Source organism: Protomyctophum bolini, assembly GCF_963924005.1.
Source record: "Protomyctophum bolini genome assembly, chromosome: 21".
Taxonomy (NCBI): domain Eukaryota; kingdom Metazoa; phylum Chordata; class Actinopteri; order Myctophiformes; family Myctophidae; genus Protomyctophum; species Protomyctophum bolini.
The window spans coordinates 30742299-30763036 of record NC_137882.1 but is presented as its reverse complement, the minus strand read 5'-3'; the positions used below and the strand labels follow the sequence as shown (position 1 = coordinate 30763036).

Below are 20738 nucleotides of genomic sequence, written 5' to 3'. Positions count from 1 at the left end.
CGCAGGTGTATATATTGTGTGTGCCGTGGTTTTATATAGTGACAAAGGCACCTGATTCGGAATGGCGGTGTCGCATTCTCGCTGGAGCTGGTCCAGTTCACACAAGCTCCCTAGGGAACATTTTCATAAAGACGGAATGGATGGATAAGGCCTTATCTGTGATTTCCACGTCCTGTAACACAGCGTAACTTCAAAGGCCTTCCCATCAGTCATCATTGCTCTACCATGTGTTGGTGTTGGATGATGAGGTCAGTGTGTCTTTGCTGTGGGAACAACCTTGTTATCGGTGGTGTGAGAAGTACTTTTAATTTAATTTTACTTTAAGTAAAAGTAGACCACAATGTAGAAATACGCTGGTGAAAGTAAAAGTTCTGTATACTAAAGAACAAAAGTATTGGCATCACAATATACTTAAAAGTACCAAAAGTAAACACTCAGTGGCAAAAGCATCCATTTCGCTTCATTCCACACATCCATTCTTTTCAAATTCAAAATATTTAGCCAATCTACGACTATACAAGCTCATGCAATGTGCTCACTGTAGGCTACAACGTAACGTGTAACTTACAGTATATGTACAAAGTTTTTGTGGAGTTGATAGTTGTTGTCTGCACCTGACTGGGTTGGATGGAGGGGTTGCGGAGCGGGGGTCTTCCTGTGAGGACATGCACAGGGGGCAGGATTTCCGCAGGTCTGTCATGCAATCGATCCCTCGGCTGGCCCCGCATGCATGCAGACCCCCGTGTTGACCCCAGGAAATGGTGACCTGCCAATGTCCAGTCACTCTGCCTGTCCCGCCTCTGACATAATGTTTACATAGGTGGCTCTCAATTTCTCAATGGGGGGATCCAGGCAGGGAGGGTGGGGGGTGGGGGGGTTCCATAGGGTCCCTAGCAAAATATGGAACGATTTAAACCCAGTTATATTCTTTTACTATTTGAAAATAGCCAATCTACAAGCTCGCAATGCAACGTGTTGTGTTTTATTTAGAAATTTGAAAAAAACATAGCACATAGGTGGGGTTGGCGAAAGGGCCTTTCTGTGTAGAGGTTGCATGTTGTCCCCGTGTCCCCCTAGGGTACTAGGTACAGTAGTAGGTACCCTCACTAAAAAAATGATCGAGACTGGTATACACGGACTGTCACGGTCTCATCTAGATGTTCTTTTTCTATGTTATGTTCTACTTGTTTTGATTCTATATGTTCTGTTTATCTAGCTGTTGCATGTCTATGTTCTTGTTCTAGTTGTTTGGGTTCTATGTTCATGTCTTCCCCATGTGTTTCTCATGTGTAATCAGCCCTCCAGTGTATATTAGTCTTGTTCCCCTGCAGTCAGTCCTTGTCGGTTCATTGTTGTTAGTGTCACTCTGCATTTGTGATTTCTGTTCTGTTCACCTAAAATACCCAACAACCATGGGTATTGATCACTACTCCTGCCTGGCTGTCCTGCATTTGGGATCACCACCACCACCACCAGATCGTGACAGGACCTGGTGAGACGTAGGAGGGGCCCGGATAGGAGTCAACCCACAGAGCCTAGTCCCTCCACGTGCCAAACTTCCCAGTCCCGGCAGAGTAGTTCGGGAGCGGCGGACTGTGTGGCCTTGGTGGACTGATTGAGGATATAGCCACTGGGACCGAAGTCGGGACTTGATTACCCCGGCTGGGTCACCTGAGGAGTGAGGGGTATGATGTTGCGAGACCCGAAACACTGATGACCTTGGGATACATATTATAGTAAAAATATCTGATCTACAAGTTGCACATCGGCTATTTTTACACTACGACGAGTATATGCAATGTGGCCCTCTGGAGTGAGGCCCTCTCCGTCGTCAAAGTTGCCCACCACTGCTCTATACCCACAGGAAGAACGCCAAGCAGGGCTGGAATTGGACAAAAATTCGGCCCGGTCATTTTCGTGTGAATTTGGCCCAGACCGGCCCACCACAACCAGCGCACAGATAGCAGAAACTATATACCGCCCGCTCCGTCGAGGCACACACAAACAAACAAGGCCCTAATACCACCACTTTGACAGAACAACATGAATGATACAAACCGACAGACAACTACACAACCCTTTGTAGAGGGTTTATTTGTCACTCACTGATACAGGTACATTGAAATGATCCTGATGGCACTGGCAGAATGGCAGCACGCCCGGACCTTTCCTGGTGGCCTGCCTGTCTGCCTTCTTTTTTTAAATCATGGCGGGCGGCCCCCTACGGTCACGGCCCACCGGGAATATGCCCGGTACGTCCTGTGGCACAGTCCAGCCCTGAACGCCAGCCAACGTTAACACAGCTGAGGGAACTCTGGGATGATTAAATAAACACATGCCCACAGCTCAAAGCAGAGGAAAGAGGGTGTAAAATCATGGATCAGACAAGAGTAATTGCAGAGCCTACGCGCTCTGATCTGCCCCCTTTATCATCTCGCTATGCCAATCCACCCTCCCACCTCCACCCCGACCCCTGCAGCTCCACCTCGTCATTGATCTAATACTTTATCCTCCTCCGTTGCTTACATACTGTATGAGATTTCGGTGATATCAAACTGTGGAGTACGTCACTCGATCGCACGCGAGCGGCTTGAGGATTGACCTCATCTGCCACCACGTCCAGTAACTACAGTAAGAGCATGCACTACATTTCAGAGACAAACTTTTTGAGTACAAATGAGTACTTTTCCACCAATGTGTGTATATATAATTTATATAATATATAGGCTACATTTTGAACTCGTGAATGGGACATTCTGCACAATGAGTACTTTCACTTTTGGCACTATAGTCATCTATAGTACTCTATAGTCTTATGCAGATAGCATTTACTATTACTATTACTATTACAAATACTTTTCCTCAAGTACATGTTGAATATAGGGGACTTGTTACAGAGTGTATTATCTACATTACATTGCAGTAAAACACGCGAGTATAGTTTCTTTCATCAGCGGTCACGTCCCTTCCGCAACGTAAACAATGTCAAGCCCCTCTGCGGTTCGTCTGAGCTCGCCGCCTGGGGGTCGCGACCTCTCTCCTCTGCTGAAGCAACCCATCCCCGTGCTAAAAGGAACATTCCTTATCTCGTGGCCGTGTGCTCCACAGACTCTCTCCAAATGACGCCATACAATAGAAATGTACGTATCAATGTCGACTATGACAAAAAAATGTTCTTCGACTACCTTTTTTCACTGGCGAAAACTAGTAATGGAAACTAAATGAAAACTAAAAGCTACGATGAAACTAAGACTAAATATATTGACAATTTTGTCAACAAATAAAAACTAGACAAACATGTCAGGAAGGGACTATAGTGGACAAGAGATCCACTATAAGTAAAAGACAAGTCATTTGAGCTTGTAGATCGGCTATTCTCAGCATGTGTAAAATCAGCAATATGACAGCATCAAAATACTTTTTTTTTTTTAAATCTTATGGTATTTACTTGACTAAAACTAGACTAACACTAAGACATTTCAGATGACTAAAATGTGACTAAAGTAAGTTTTATTCAAAAGACCATGATTAAACTATAAAATCAAAATGTGCTGTCAAAATCAACACTGGTATATATAATTCCTATATATGTCAATGTTAACCACTTGAACCCTATACTTTGTTTTGTTTTTTTCTACATTTTATCCCCACGATTTTGCAACCCATTTTTTTCACCCAGTGTCAATTATCTGATGTAATCCTGGGCGGACTGACCTCATGCTTCCTTCTATGAGTGAGGAGTCCAAGCTGCTTCTTTTCACCTCACGGTGGAGTTTCCCCCGAGCATGGAAGGAACACGTTATTTCGACCAGTTACTTTCCCCTCCATATTAAGGCACCCCGGCTGGGGGGGTAGTTTAGAGACCAGGATTACTGCATGTTTTTTGTGAGGGTACCTACTACCTACCCTACTATACACGGGGAGAACATGCAAACTCCACACAGAAAGGCCCTTTTGCCAGCCCCGCCACGGGTATGGGCACTGATGACGTGGAGGAGAGAGCACGCCAGCACGCCCCCAGCGCCCACAGCGTCCCCAGCGGAAATCGAACCCTCCAACGAGAGGTCTAAACTTGGACCACGCTCTTTTCCCCCGATCTATATAAGCTCACAATGCGTTGGAACCAGGTCTGTTATTTTTGTGTTCACCCACTTTCGACAAAATGTTTGCCTAATGATGACCTAATGCCCAGAAAAGGATCACTATAGGGTTCATGTGGTAATAATCGCTTTCAACCTGGACTCCCCATTTTGGCCATTCAAGAAATTATAAAAAAAATAAAGCATTCACATCACAGCTCGTTGTGAGTTTGATGATCGGCTATTTCCGCATGATACCATCGTAAGATGAATTATAAAAATTGTGATTGTATTGACATTACAGGCATCCAATAGGCATATATTTTGCTTCTGTCATCAATTCACATGTTCCAGTTCTTTCACATTTGACTCTTTGTATATGGCAAAACCACAGAATATGCAGAACGACAATGAAAGTCAGTATACTGAATCACTATGATTACACTGATTGCACAAATTATACTTTGATGTCCCGGTTTTCTTTTTAAAGCCTTTTTGTTTCCCATAAACAAAAACATTTTTTTTAAATGACACGAGGATTAAAAACGGTTTCAGTGATTAATCAAATACTAAACATGCAAGAAATTATTCGCTCCTCGCAGACATGTGGCTGGTGGTTCGATATCTGTGTGTACAGGCCTCCACACAGACAGCTCCATATCGCCCTGTGTGTACATAGGCCTCCACACAGACAGCTCCATATCGCCCTGTGTGTACAGGCCTCCACACAGACAGCTCCATATCGCCCTGCTGGTGTAATGTAACCCCCAGCCAAGACCCAGCCCGCAACAGACCGATTGGTGGAGAGAGAGCCATGCCAAACAACATGGTAGAACACACTGAGTATAGCCTCATACAGCAGTGGTTCCAAAACTTGAGAAATTAGAAGTTTCCCCCCGGGACCCGTAGCGAACGATCTACAAACTCACAACACGTCGCTTCTCGCCACTTTGTTAGCTCGTATATAGACCTGATATTTTCCCTTTTTTTCATGGAAATTGTTTGGTTTATCTTATTTCATGTCCAAGTCCAGCGGCCCTAACGTGGTCCCCGACAAACGACAGGTCCCGCTGCATTGCTCCCTATTCTGTAAACCTAAAATAAACACAATAAATTTTCGTCTGCCTCGATACGCGACCCCCCCCCCCGCCCCACGTCCGTGTGCATTTATTTTTCTGAACCTCAAGTTTGTTATCAGGCATTGCTGCTGCTGCCTCATGCCATGCAGCCAGCCAGCCAGCCCCCAACAGACACCCTGCAGCCTCCCCCTGAACATGGGAGGGGTGTTGAGGAGGGGGAGCAGCATGTTCTGACTGCATGTGGGCCTCGTTGGGGAGGGGATGGCGTGGGTCTGCTCTAGGGAAAGTTATGGGGGGGGAGGAGGAGCATGAGCAGGAGGGGTCGAAAGAAGTGTAAAGTGGGAGTGGAGAGAGGGGAATAAACCGACCCCCCCCCTCTACATCAAACGGAGGGGGGGTGACAGAAGGAATGGGTATATACCTCCAAAGAGAAACAGCAGAGGCTGATGAGACTCGAGTTGCGTTCTGGGCTGCTTTATAACTTAGAGGCGGCGTCGTATCGCCCTCACACCACCACCACCAGCGGCTTGGAGAGAAAGCCTGTGGCCTTGCCTGACACGCTGCATATGCAGGGGGACTCCCATCAGTTCACAGGCCGACAACAACACCCCGCGGGGGAGAGAGAGAGAGCGGGAGAGGAGAGCTGCAGGACATACCGGCAGCGACATTCCATCGCTATAACAGATAAGTCAGTGGCAAAGGAACCCCTCAGAACCCACCGCACGCCGCACGCCCGCCCACCCGCCCCACGCTGACACCTCACCCCCCCTCCTCCCTCCCAGCACGGCATGAGGACGAACACCAGGAAGAAGAGTGCAGAGAGAGAGAGCTGGCCAACAAAACCAAGAAAGAATTAAAGATTGGGGGTGTTTTTTAGGGGGTGGTGGGGGGAGAAATCCTCCACTTTCACTCATCCACTTTGACAAAAACCTAGTCTGACACAAGCTGCCCGGCTTGCAACTTTAGGAGAGAGAGAGAGAGAGAGGGAGAGAGATTAAAGGAAAGCAACGGCCAATCTGGAGGGGGAACAGCAAGATAGCGCCTGGGCCCCACACCACAATGTGAGTAAAGACATGTGCAGCTGCATAACTTCAGATGCATTCAATTTACATGTTTAGGCTGTACCATAGCATTCATATTAGGCTGCTGCATGAGCTTTCAATGCAACATGGTTGAAAGTCAGAGAGTCTTTGCACTACAACTTAAGGCCTATAGCCCTATATGGTATATACTGCTTCAATTTGTTTGACTTTTTTGTCTCTATTTTCGCCAGTCTCTACTCTTTCCTTTTACACCATGTCCAGTACCATGAGTATAGGGATGTGAGGGTTGTGTGGTTAATCTTTTGAGAGTGTATAAGATTGGTCCCCGCGTGGAAAATAGAGAAGAAGACGTATGAGGCATACAAGACCTGCCCAATTAATGCAGCTCCCTTGTTCTCAAGACAATAGAATAGTATAACAATAGAGGCACTGTAGAAACATATTAATAACTGTTGCGGGACTCCCTGATTATAGACTATATAACATGACGTAAGATAGTAAAGTTGTAGTAATGACTGTGTGACCATTGTTGTATCCACATTATGCTTGCGGTACAAATACTACGCATGCATGCACGAATGTCCAGGTTTGGGACAGACAAAGAGTGTGACGCCATGTGTTATTCAGTCAATGCAATTCGGAGAATAACAAGAACAGTTAGTGGAGGCTAGGGCGGAACGGACCGATGTATTTTCAGCACGAAGGGGCACAATGAGTCATTTTTACACACACACACACACACACACACACAGGCGCGTGCACGTAGGCCTGTGACCTTCCACCTAAGAAACAGCACTTCAAAACAACACAATGGGAGAGAGATGCGGACCGTAAAACGGCACTCAGGCGACAGACAGTATCTGAAATAAATGTCTTCCGCCGACACAGCGCTCAATATAGTATGCACATGTGTGTGTGTGTGTGTGTGTGTGTGTGTGTGTGTGTGTGTGTGTGTGTGTGTGTGTGTGTGCGTGTGTGTGCGTGCGTGCATCGTTGCATCATGTGTGCGTGCTCTTGCTAATTTATTTGTCAAGATAAAAGTCAAATTGCATTTATCCTTAGCTGATTTCTGGGTCCCCCAGGGGTCTGTAACTGTCTTGGCCCCCTCCTTGCAATTTCACTTTTATCTATTCATGCTGTGTCAGTTTGTGATTGCCGTGTTTTACTTGACAAATAAATAAACGAGAGCATTTTATTATATACACTCGTCACTCACCACAGGGGAGCAGTTTTGTATCTTGTAATAACTTGGCAGAGAGACATAATGGGTTGCATTGGCAGGAACCGGTGCTTGCATGCAGAGGGGGTCAGTTCTGGCAGCCATGGTGTTTACAGAGCTGATTTGGCAGGAGGCTATAGTTAGGATCAGAGTAATCTATAGTAAGAGAGTAGCGACACTATAGCGTTGACTCCCCTTGTAACAATGGAATGCGGAAGTGCTCATTCTATCGCAATGGGATATAGGTCCAATGTTTGGAACTATAGCCCACAGGCACCCGCTTTGCAGCGAGATCAAAGCGTGTCGCCACTCTCTTACTAGATTACTCTGGTTAGGATGTCAGCCTGATGGAACGAAGAAGAGCTGAAACTTGCTCTGGTTCTATGCTTTTTTATGGCATTTTATTTATCTATTTTTCGTGAACTTGTAGATCTGCTATAGTGTGGGACCGCCCCCGGCCCGGGTCAACACCTAATCTCTCTTTTGAGACAAGGGCTGAAAAAGTTTGGGAATCTGCACTGCTCTAGCGGGACTGCATGTCTGCTTGTTTGACTGACGTGCCACTGAGATAAAGAAAGAGTTATGTCATGTCCATTCAGGCCAAGAAGACGTTTACAGCAGTGCTTTTCAACCCTTTTCATAATCAAGGCCTATTATTGTCTCCACCAGGCCGAAGGCATGGGGAGAGAGTATGTTTTGCGCTCCGTCCGTGTGTCCGTCCGCGCGTGTGTCCGTCCCTGTGTATGTGTGTGTCCGTCTGTGTACACTACAGCTAGGTTGTTAATGGTGGCCATATGGATTTGGCCCGCTGTGACCCGGAAGGTTTAGCTAGCTAATTCATTAGAGCATGTCCTGGGTTTACATCTGTGCAAAATGTGGCACTTTAGTGCGAAATATCCCTCTATAAGCTCCTCCACTATAACAGGCCTAGAGTCACACTGTGACACGTGTTGCTGAGTGGGGCCTTTCTGTGTCATCTCTGGCACCTGACCCGGGTCTATTGTTCAGAGATGTCCCGGTGCTGGCGGGGCCAGGGCCACATCTGGACCCCCCCCCGGCCCCGGGGAAGGAAACATATTGTCGTTATATAGTCGTGCAGAAACCTCTTATTTCCATTATATTATTATCATTTTTATGTTCTTTTTTTTAAATTAACGTCCTATAGGTGATCACACTAAAGCACCACGTAAAATGATAAAAGTATAGCAGATAAGCAAGCTCGAAATGCATGGCATGAAGCGACACGCTTCGCGCTTGCAGATATCTGCACTATACTTTTCAAATTTGAATCCTGAAAAGTAACAAAAAAGTTCTGGACATATTAGGTTTCCACCCGACAGAGACGATATCCTGTACAGCTGCGTACCAGTGACAAGCTGTCGTATAATATTGAGTGTATATTCGATGCTACTTCAGCGCAGGAAAACACAGCCAGAATTTACGTGGTGACCATTTCCCTGAAGGAAATTGTGATGACATAACATCTCCATGCATCTGGCGTGTCCGACGCGGTATTGTGGAAGAGAGAGATTGTAGCATGTAATGCATTTGACCACATATACTTTACGTATACTTAAACGTATACTTTGTTGTGCGACAAATAGCGAGAATAGCTGATGTACATGCTCGCTATGTGACATCTAGTGGGCTTGCAGATTGGTTATTATCGCTATTTGATCACCATGCAGGGATGCCAGCCTTTGCCTTACTTGTCACCAGGCCCGGCCCTTCCTACAGGCAGAGGAAGCAGCCGCTTGGGGCGCCTCCCTGCACTGTCCCCAGTGCCTCCCCAGTGTCCCCCCAGTGCCTCCCCAGTGTCCCCCCCCAGTGCCTCCCCAGTGCCTCCCCAGTGCCTCCCCAGTGTGTCCCCCAGTGCCTCCCCAGTGTGTCCCCCAGTGCCTCCCCAGTGCCTCCCCAGTGGACAAAAAGTGTTGCCAGTGGTGCCAGAGACAAATAAAAGGATAAATAACCGTGCGTTCGGAATAAGAACATGATAGCTATACACTCAATCTTGTAGAATAGGTGAAGAGGTCGCGCACACACCAAGAATACACTTTCAGAATGTTTATTCTCTACGTCACAGGACAAACGTTTCGACTATATCCAGCCTGCAGTGTTAACCACCGAGAGCTACACTAAATCTAACATTTGCCACGGACAAGGACAAGGACTATATCCCACGGACACATTTGTCAGCGTATACGACTTATTGATGACAGATAATAGCAGCCACGGGCAGGGTGGAACCTTCTGTTTTCTGCACCCTCTCGTGCACCACATTCTCCCCCCCAACCCCCACCCCGCAAGCATAAACAAACACACACACACACACACACACACACACACACACACACACACACACACACACACACACACACGCACACGTGCAGGCTACACCCATATCACACACGCACAAACACACTTTGATTCCATCGTCATCTCTACTGCTATAGCGCTTGATCACACCACACTCAACACGGAAATTAGGGAGGCCCTTTCCCCCCCATGGCCAATCAGCTCTCAGATAACAAGATAAGCATCATATCTTATAGACGGGCATCACAGTCTTTCCTGTCCGTGTAGATAAGATATCGTATAACCTTCTCCTGAACCCGCCGCCACCGGCGCTGAGGCCTTTGAACGCAGCTGGACGGACACAGCCTGATTGCTGCCAGTGTTGATTTTGTCGACTAAAACTAAAAAGACGAAAAATTTCCGGAGACTATCTTTTTCCACTGACGAAAACTAAATGGAAACTAAATGAATGACTAAAACTATAAGACTAAATATTCGGACAATTTCGTCAACAAATAAAAACTACACTAAAAGGTTAGGAAGGGACTATAGTGGACAAGAGAGCCACTATAAGTCATTTTTACAATTAGTTGCATGCTGAAAATAGCAGATTTTCAAGCCCACAACGCACTGCAACGCTAAATCAACTGTAGATTTTTTAAATCTTGTGACATTTAGTCGACTGAAACTAGACTATAACTAAGACATTCCAGGTGACTATGTGATTAAAACTAAATTAAAACTATTTAAGTGACTCAAACTAAAATCAAAAATTTCTGCCAAAAACAACACTGATCGCTGCTCCTTATTGGTGCAGGCTATTGTTATTGCTATAGGCTCGGCCACTGCTCAGCTCTGACAGAGAGCGGTGGAAAAAGTACTCAATTGTTTTACTTAAAGTAAAAGTATCAATACTGCAATGTAGAACTACTCCGTTGCAAGTAAAAGTCCGGAATTCAACATTTACTTGAGTAAAGGTTGAAAAGTATTGGTATCAAAATGCACTCTCCAACAGTAGAAAGTACTCGTTATGCAGAATGTCTCTTTTCAAATGTGTACTTTTTGAATAGCAGATCTACAAGCTCACAATGCGTCGCATCCCAACGCATTGTGAGCTTGTAGATCGGCTATTTTCAAATTGCCGAAATGCTGATTGAAGTGGCTATACTGTATATGTTTTGTAAAAATAATCAAAATCTAAGTCAAATTGTAGTGTGGAGTAAAAGTACAATATTTGTCTCTGAAATGTAGTGCATTAGAAGTAAAAGTACAGCAAATTTGAGCAATCTTCGTTCCTACTTTCACCTATGGTCATAAAGTGTGGGGCTGTACCATGCATGACCGAAAGAATAAGGTTGCCAATACAAGCGGCCGGAATGAGTTTTCTTCGACATCTCCCTCTCAGAGATAGGGTGAGAAGTTCAGTCACATGAGAGAGACTCGGAGTAGAGTGGCTGCTTCTTCGCCTGGAAAGGAGCCAGCTTAGGTGGTTCGGGCATCTGGTTAGGATGCCTCAAGGGCGTCTCCCTATAGGGAGGTGCATGTCCCACTGCAGGGAGGAGACCCCGGGGCAGACCGAGGCGCAGTTGGAGGAAACACATCGATTCACTGGCCTTAGAACATCTCGGGATCCCCCAGGAGGAAGTCACTATAATGTTGCTCTGGAGAGGGAAGTCTGGAACACTCTGGTGGAGCTGTTGCTCCCGCGACCCGACTACGGCCCCTTGGCCTGGCCTGCAGGAGGGCATAGCTATGCTGTGTATATGGTGTAGCTGCCCTGTGTGTGTTTCTCCCACAGATCATGTGGGCGTCGGCCCACTTGAGGCTCCTCATTATAGGTGCATTAGGAGCACCTGGCCAGTGCTCCTGGAACCTCTATGAAATGCTGTGTGTCCCTCTCCAGATGACGGCACCCTTCTGTTTGTTTGATTTGCACACTACCACACACCTTCACCATATGAACCACACATCCACACTGACACCACTGATCTTACTGACTTCCACATCTCATACATTCTGTAAGCATTCTTTCTATATTAAGTTAACATTAGTTACCTTTTGTAAATAAATTGTTATTTTGAACACTGCTACTGCGTGAGTCTGCGTCCTCCTCAATTTGTCATGGCCCACCCGCCCGGGTTATGACAGCGGTTGAAGACGGATGGATGGATGGACTTAAGTAAATGTACTTCGTTACTTTCCACCTGCACTGCTGGAGGAGCATGGCAGTTTTAATTGTTGTTTTATGTTGATGTTTGCCCACTCAGACGGATCACATTGTGTTCAGTTTGTTTTTCCCCAGTATAGCTTTTGAAACTTTTACACCCAGGACCCCTGATTTTGACCACATCTCTCTCTCTCTCTCTCTCTCTCTCTCTCTCTCTCTCTCTCTCTCTCTCTCTCTCTCTCTCTCGCTCTCTCCCATACAGTTCGCCATGAGTATGTCAGGTACTCTGGAGAGGGGGGCTCACCACCAGGCCCTGGACCTCTCCGAGGAGCTCGGACCGCCGCACCCCCACCCGCACCCCCACCAACACCAGCCACACCAGCAGCACGCCATCGACCACCACAACAACCACCACCACCTCCAGCTGCACCACTCCAACTCCCTGGCCTCCACCACGGCCGCGGGTGGCGGCGGCAGCGAGGGGGCGGCACCACCACCACATCGCGTGGTGGTGCCGCCCCCGTACTCGGCGGCCGAGAGCGGGGGCGGGGGCGGCGGCGGCGGCGGAGAGGCCCCGCTGGAGCTGCGCGGCTCGCTGGACTGCTGGGCGTGCTCGGTGCTGGTGACGGCCCAGAACCTGGTGATCGCCGGAGTCAACGCCTGCCTGGCCGGCGTGGTGTTCGGCAGCATCCTGACGCCCGCCATCGTCATGGTGGTGTTCGGCTTCATCTGCCACTCCACGGTAAGGATCACGCGCAGCATCTCTCTATGGGTCTGGGCCTTGGAGTATATTATTCTAAGGTCTGGGCACACCTGAGATTCCATGCGCGGACAAAAGAAGCTGTCTTTTGCGTCATCCACCAGCTGTCTAAAAACCAGGAAATTACGCAAAAGACAGCTTCTTTTGGCAGCGCATGGAAGTTCAAGTGTGTTCAAAATAGCAGATCTACAATATCATAGCACGTCACTTCGTCCCATTCTATGTAGGACCTTGCAGATCTGTTATTTTTGGAGAAAAGAAAAGTGAGAACGTGTACACATCTTTGAATATTTATATATTTCAGTCAGATAACTCACAAATACATTTAACCAATATTTATTATAGAATGAGCATACAAGTGTGCATAATATTATATATTTTATCTTGGCTTTCGGCTCTGCTACATTTTTCTCCATGCTCGGTACAATTAAACGCCATCATTAAACATTAAGAGCAGGGAGATAGATAATAAAACCCCCCATGGGGAACATAAATAACAGAGCCCACCGCTGGTGGGAGCAAACAACACATAACAACAAACAAGGACTGTCTAAAGAAGACGAGACACGAAGACCGTATGGGCGACACCATGTTGCTCCATGGAAGGAAAGAAACATGCGCAGTTGAGACCAGGAAGTTGTACATGCACACATTTGGCCATGTACAACTTCCTGTCAATGTGGGGGTCCTTGACATGAAAATGTTTGGGAACCAAGGCCTGCATAACTTCCTTGTATAATGATGATGTCAGGCACATACAGCATACCTACATATATGCACTTTTGCAGCAACTCCCAGATTCATGCTCTTTAATATTCTAGACTTTACCAGGGCGCTGACAGCCAGGTACAGAGGTATGAGATATATGGTATGAGGTATATGGGAGGTACAGTACACACTCCCCTGTCTCCAGGTGGTGCGTGGTTGATGCTTTTATTTAGCCAGACTGTAATATCATCATATTCCGGCTCCCAGACATGGCTCTCTCTATGCATGGCTTATATACAGTATAATGCGGCGTTCACACGGGCAGATGCAAAGATGCAAAGTTGTAAAGATACAAAGATACAGTACAAAGATGCAAATATGCAGTACAAAGATGCAAAGGTACAATATGCAACGATGCAAAGATACAATGCAAAAGATACAAAGATGCAAAGATTCACAGCATATTTTTCGCTTTGTATATCTGAAGTTGAACCCAGTTCAACTTATTGATATCTTTGTATCTTTTGCAGCTATACAAACGTCGGATTTGCTATATAGCTTCACGTCGTTTATTGAAAATGAATGCATGGATCTTTGTATCTGCGCCCATGCATATGAACACAGCATTTTAGCCTCCGACGTGCCCCTACAATGAGAAATAGACACGCACGCATGCACAAACACACACGATAACTATAAAGAATGACATCATTCATCATTTTCGGCAGAACTCTATTAAACGTATGCGTGCACCTCCGATTTATTCTGATTAACTGGCACTGTTTGAGTATTGTCATGGGGGGGGGGGGGGGGGGGCATGATTCCCCTCATTCGGGGCTTTTAACCCATTTAGACCTGAGGACGATTTATACAAATGCCTTCTAAATCCTGACAGTTTCCTGAGAAACCCATGTTTCTATATCAGCGCAAACATTTTTTTATATCAAGGACCCCCAAATATGTAATCGGCCGCCGACCCCCATCTGCAAATATGTTGTTCCAGGGACTTTCTAGAAGCAAAGATTTGAGTTTGAAAGAATATATTCAAAGGTTTGCGCCACATTTTTATGATTTTTCAAAAATAGCAGATCTACAAGCTACAGATCTCGGTGCCGCGCTACGAGCTTGTATCTGCTATTTTCCAATAGCTAAAGTATAACATAATGAATGGGTTTCAATCTCCTGGCAGTTATATAGGCTTGGTGCCATCGCTGCTTCTACTTTCAAATCACCCCCCCCACCCCCACCCCCCCTCCGACATGTGGGAGGAGGTAATATTGGGCAACAGCACTATGTGGATACTTAGCACTGCATAAAAACACATTAACTCATGATTGAACCCAAATAACACTGATAAAAAGATTCAAATCAAAATGTGGTGCGGAATCATTTACACCGTTTCTCAACCCCCAGGCAGTTTGATATAGGCATTAGGCCATGGACCCATTTTGACACTTATACTGTAGATACTTTGATAGCCTGCTACTATATCTGTGTTCTCTGTGAACACTGTACAATTTCACTCTCAGACATAACTCAGATGCAGGTGTCCATTTGGGCCAATATAAGGGCCCATATTTACACCAACATATATTAAGTACAACTTTGAGGCACATTTACGCATGTATCTCCATTGGATGTAGCCTGGCTAATAAGCCAGACTAATATCACACATATCACACTGGCAATTTATTTTTGCCAACGGCTGATTCGGTCTGGCTTATTAGCCAGGCTACATTGGATGTGCATCAGCATTATATACGTGATTGAAAGTACCAGCTGAAAGGTTAAACTGATGAACAAATTATCAACCAATTTCCTATTATGACTGTGAAATGGACCATTCTGGACCATACTCATGCTCACATAAATCAAATTTTGCGGCATTTAAAACATGCACACACACGCACGCACGCACACACACACATAAGAGAACCCACTCGCGCCGCATTTCTCTATGAAAGTCACCTAACTTGAACGCAGCCGTTTCAAATAGTATAGTATAGCATGCATGGCGCTTCAGACAGGCGTTTGTTTGGCTGGGAGGGTCTGTGAGCTGTCTGTAATCTGGTAAGTGTGAGGGGAGAGGACCACAGGTCACAGGAGTCCATATCCAGACGTCACAGCAGCTTGAAAACCTTCTAGAGAGCTTGGTGTTTATAGGCTGAAGAAACGACATATGGTTCTGAGGCACATGGAACAGCACATTTGAAATAGGAACAGTGCAGTCACACCCTTTTCTGAGCGCATGCAGTTTAATGAGTGAATTTCTACTTAAAGAGCCTGTGCAATGGCTCTCATTTTGGAATTTCACGCTGAAACGGAAAGCTGTGAGTTTTTCAACCAACATCGCATCCCTTCAGGGTATGGGACTATACATGCTCTGGTGCGATGCATGCACGCTTAGTTTGTTTGTTTACATGTCAAAGAGAGACGGGCAGCAAAGCGCGTGGCTAATTATTTCTAACCTAGCATGTTATTTTTCAGATATATTTCAGCGTGATGATTACGTTTAAAATGAGCAATACTGCACTGTCTGGATGTCATCTTGAATGAGATTAAAAACGGAGTAGTTCTGTAATCAAAATCAGCTGTGTTTAGAGGACACGTGGCGGTGGGATTAATAAACCAGGTGAAATCCCGGTGCAGAGATGGCAGACCGTTGTCACATGACCAGGGAGGTCATGTGACGGTTGGGTGCCGGCCAATAGGTGCGATGGAGGACCTGGCTCCGGTCTTGCGGGGGACTCTCTTTTGTTATTTTTTATTTTTTTTTGTTTTACACCTAACATAAAAAACATAATTGCCCATGCAGACTCTTCTTAAACTAAGAAACTTATTTTGTTCAAACGTTCAGCCAAAATACCGTATGTTTCAACTGATAACATTTAAGCTACATACAGTATGGCGCTATGTAGCTGAAGGCATAATCGCTTGCACGCTCACGCAGGTGTGCGTGTGCGTACACACACGCACATGCGCGCGCACACACACACACACACACACACACACACATACGTTACACCTCGCACACACAACCACAACCTAACTTGACCTAATTAATCAGCAAAAAAAACAGAACTCAAACTCCTCCCAATAAGGCATTCTGGTTCACAGCCTCTGAACAGATCCACTCCTATCTACTGAGCGTCTTGTCTAATGACCTCACAGACCACAGTTCCCAGTGGTCCCCTCCTCCTCCCCTCGCACCAATTACAGCTCATGTGACACCAGCTTACAGGGGGATTAAGACCTCTTTAAAGTTTAAAAAGAAAAAGGTGGTGTGTGTGTGTGTGTGTGTGTGTGTGTGTGTGTGTGTGTGTGTGTGTGTGTGTGTGTGTGTGTGTGTGTGTGTGTGTGTGTGTGTGTGTGTGTGTGTGAGTGCGTGCGTGCGGGGGGCGGGGGAAAGAAAGCTGAGAAAGAAAGGAATGGTTGAGCGTTTTCAGTGCCGTGCAGGGGAGCGTTGATTGCCCCCCCCCCCCCCCCCCCCAACACACCCACACAAACACACATGCATATAACGCGCACACGCACAAAATGTTGTTTGCAAACAAGTGGTTTGTTTGGCTGGGGGAGCCCTGCATGTCAATGTCGCGGACACATTTTCATGAAAATATGAGGGTCATACACACACAAGAGTAAGTAACAATGATGTGAAAGCTCACAGAATAAGGATGCAAGGATTCATGTGATATAAAAAAAAGGCAAAAAAAAAGAACAAGCAGGCAACTGAAGAATCTAAGGCATGCAGGGTTTTATTCCAAATACACATCCATCACAGCGAAGACGACCCTTGCACTTTCTTACTCCCGCAAAAGTTTGCCTTTTACCATCTGGAACCACAAAAGTAGGCCCCCCATATGACGGAGTCAGAAGAAACACAGGCATACTTGTTTGAGTGAGTCTTATCTCTCGTCCGTCTCCCTGCCCTGCACCCTCTGACCCCCGCTCCCCGGCTTTCACTCCATTCCAATCTGACATCTGTGTTGTTGCAACCATCAATCTTAGCCAGCGGTTCTCAACCATTGGTCCGGGGTCCACCAGTGGTCCTTGAGGGGGGTTCCAGGTGGTCCCCAGCTAAATGATGGAGAGTTGTTGTGCTGTACTGTTCAACAAGCCCTCCTCCCTGGCCTGTGTGTGTCTGTGTGTTATGTAACAGTGACAACTGGTGGTGAACAAACACTATATATTTCCGTGCTCGGACACAGGGGCACACACACATAGCTGTCTATAGGAGTGGTTGCACCACTCAAAATATTCAAAGGCCCTTGAAGATGATGGAATATGATTAAAGATCACATTTCATATCACACACACCATAATTCACCAGCCCCCCCTAAAGAAATATATCGTCCGGTGTTTGAATCGATTTAAATCGATTTACAATATACGGTATGTGACCAGATTTGACTGAAGGCCAGTCATTGTGCAGCCTCCACCTTTTCACACCTTTTTTTTTTTAAATCCAAAATGAGATAATAGCACATGCAGGCACTAGTCTCTTCCCATACAAGAGCATGTCAAACTGAACAACCAATATGTCAATTTGAAGCCATGATGATTCCCTGCTTTCATATTACATGCCTAATGCCTTACATGCCTAATGATTATCCCATGTTGAACTCCTGCCATCTGGAAGGAGTTTCAAGAGTCTAGGAGGAAGCACCAGCAGGCTGTCCAACAGTTTCTTTCCCCAAAACCATCAGGACACTATGAACACTCGCCAGATTTTGCCCCCCAAGGCCAACATCCTGAGAGATGAATAGCACTTTACAACACATGCACTTTGAATGCATCAGCACTTTCTCCTGCCAATGTTGTCTGCTCCTTTTACCTTTTTTAATGTGTCTATTGTTTTTAAATGTGAAGCATCATGAGCCATGGAGAACGGTATTTTGCTCCCCTGTATGCCCAGTGTATATTGTGGAAGTAAGTGACAATAAATCTGATTGATTGATTGATTGATTGATGTCGTTGCTCCTCCAGGTGCGCCCGCACGGGACGTCCCCCTTCTGCTCGGACCTGCTGACGGACGGCGGCTGCGTGGCTCTGCTGGTGGTGGGCTTCCTGCTGGTCACGCCTCTGCTGGTGCTGGCGCTGGCCGCGTACTGCCGGCTGGCCCGCCACCTGCAGCTGGGCCTCTGCTTCATCCCCTACAGCCGCGCCGTCTACAAGAACCTCCCCGCCGCGCGGCACCGCGGCCCGGCCGGTGCGGGCTGCTGCGGCGGAGGAGGCGGCGGCGGGGAGGCTGCCGACAGCGGCGTCACCAAGGGCAAGGTCTGGGTTTGAGAGAGACCGGCGGTAGGGTGGGGTGTGGTGGGGTGGGGGATATAGACACAGTGGTTCTCAAACCTTTTTTTTTTTTGGTCCATGCCTTGAGGGTTTGTGTAAACACAAACGTTGTTTTGCTACCGTTTCCTATAAGGCCTCCTTCACACTTGTAGTCCTGTGTCTTCTTCTACTCATGGCCGCCGCAATGCATTTCCAATGGGAGTCACATGGTTTGACGACACAACCTCGTTGCATGGGGGGGAGGGCAGAAGACAGCCATGCAACAAGGTTGTGTCATCAAACCATGTGACTCCCATTGGAAATGCATTGAGGCGGCCATGACACACAGAAGGGAGAAGACACAGGACACAAGTGTGTCTTTAAAGATTTTTTTTTTTTGCGGCTTACGCCTTTTATTGGTTTTTTGAAGGGACACGGGAGAGAGATGGGGGAAGACATGCAGTAAAGGCCATGTCGGGCTCGGGAGTCGAACCCGCGGCACACTGCGACTGGATTACCAGTCGGGTGCCCAGACGGTTACGCCACCGCCTGGGCCACAAGTGTGTCTTAGGCGTGAAATTTTGTGAATGAGGCCAAAGACTATAGTTTTGAGGGTTTGTGCACCACCCAATTGTGTAAACAAAGCACAAGGTTATTCACAAATGGCTGAAGTATGGTTCATGTATGTTTTGTAATAATAATCACATTTTTTCAAAGTATCTAGTAACTAAAGTTTTCAAATAAATACAGTGGAGTAGAATACAGTATAGCATCCGAGGATGTAGTGAAGTAGAAGTAAAAAGTATTGGAAATACTCCAGGTAAAAGTACAAATCATTTTCATACTTATAGTTACTTTCCACCACTGCATGTCTCACGTGTAGAGTTATACTTGTGGTTCTCATGCAAACATCTTAACTTCAAAGACCTCCATAAGTCAATGGACCCGTATACGGGTCAATTTGGTTCCATTTGTGCACTCTCAGAGTTACAGACACGTAAGTGCACCCATTTGGAACTCCCTCAAGGAACCCAGAGGGTCCCTGCAGGACCCCACTTTGAGAGTATAGCGACGACGCCTTTGTTACAGAGTGGTCGAACATCTCTCACCTGCTGTGTTGTTTTCGGCTACTAAAAAACTAAGACGAAAAATGTCCGTCGACTACCTTTTTTCACTGACGAAAACTAAATGGGAACTAAATGAAAAGCTATGATGACTGTCTAAAACTAAGACTAAATACAATTTCGTCAACATATAAAAACCTAGACTATAATGTCAGGGACTATAGTGGACAAGAGACAAGTCATTTTACACTTGGTTGCATGCTGAAAATAGCAGATCTATAAGCTCACAACGAGTCGCGCTGTGAGCTTGTAGATCGGCTATTTCCAGCAAGTGTAAAAACAGTCATTACGACGGCATCAAGGCCCGCCAAAATACATTTCAGTCGACTAAATCAAGATTCAATTCACTGTAGATTTAGTCGACTAAAAACTTATATTTAGTCGACTAAAACTAGACTAACACTAAAACATTCCAGGTGACTACAATGTGATTGAAACTAAATGAAGGATGAGGAGACTTATATGTATATAGAAAACAAAGCCACGCCACACCTCACTAAGGTTGTATCGACACTGAACACAAAAACTGTATCTTTTGACGTTAAAACATGAAGTTTGAACATGAATTTATTTGTATAGAGCACTTTTGTATACAGTCATCATCACAGACTGCGGTTGCAATTCCTTGTGTATGTCCTTTTTTTTTTACAAATAATAAAGTGTTTGGAATCTATTGGAGTTGTCTCCCATGCACGGTTGAATGAAGGTTGAGTGCTACAGTTGATGGAAAATATTGCTATAAGGATGGGGGACTCCCTTTTCGGCCAGGGTTTTCGCCTTGATTGTGTCTAAAAAACCCTGCCTGCTGTGATTGTGAATAAAATACGTGGAGCATTACAAAAGTGAGTTGCGAGCCTTTGCTTTTCTTCTAAAAAAAACCTAAACATTTTACTTCACTAAAAATATGCCTAAACCTAATCCTAACCTCACAAACACTACTATATACATATATAATTCAGGTTACTTAAAGCCTAGTCTGTGTTACAAAGGTGC

General features: G+C 45.9%; 1 protein-coding gene across 1 annotated transcript; it reads left to right on the top strand.

The window, feature by feature from the left end:
- Window positions 1–6053: 6053 nt before the first annotated feature.
- LOC308335962 (transmembrane protein 88-like) lies at window positions 6054–18639 on the top strand (the record flags this gene model as incomplete). The annotated part of the gene is made up of 3 exons (XM_080793190.1): window positions 6054–6219; window positions 12145–12624; window positions 18337–18639. Exons 2-3 carry the CDS (start codon window positions 12151–12153, stop codon window positions 18637–18639), a joined length of 777 nt encoding a protein of 258 aa, XP_080649316.1. The 5' UTR covers window positions 6054–6219; window positions 12145–12150.
- Window positions 18640–20738: the final 2099 nt, after the last annotated feature.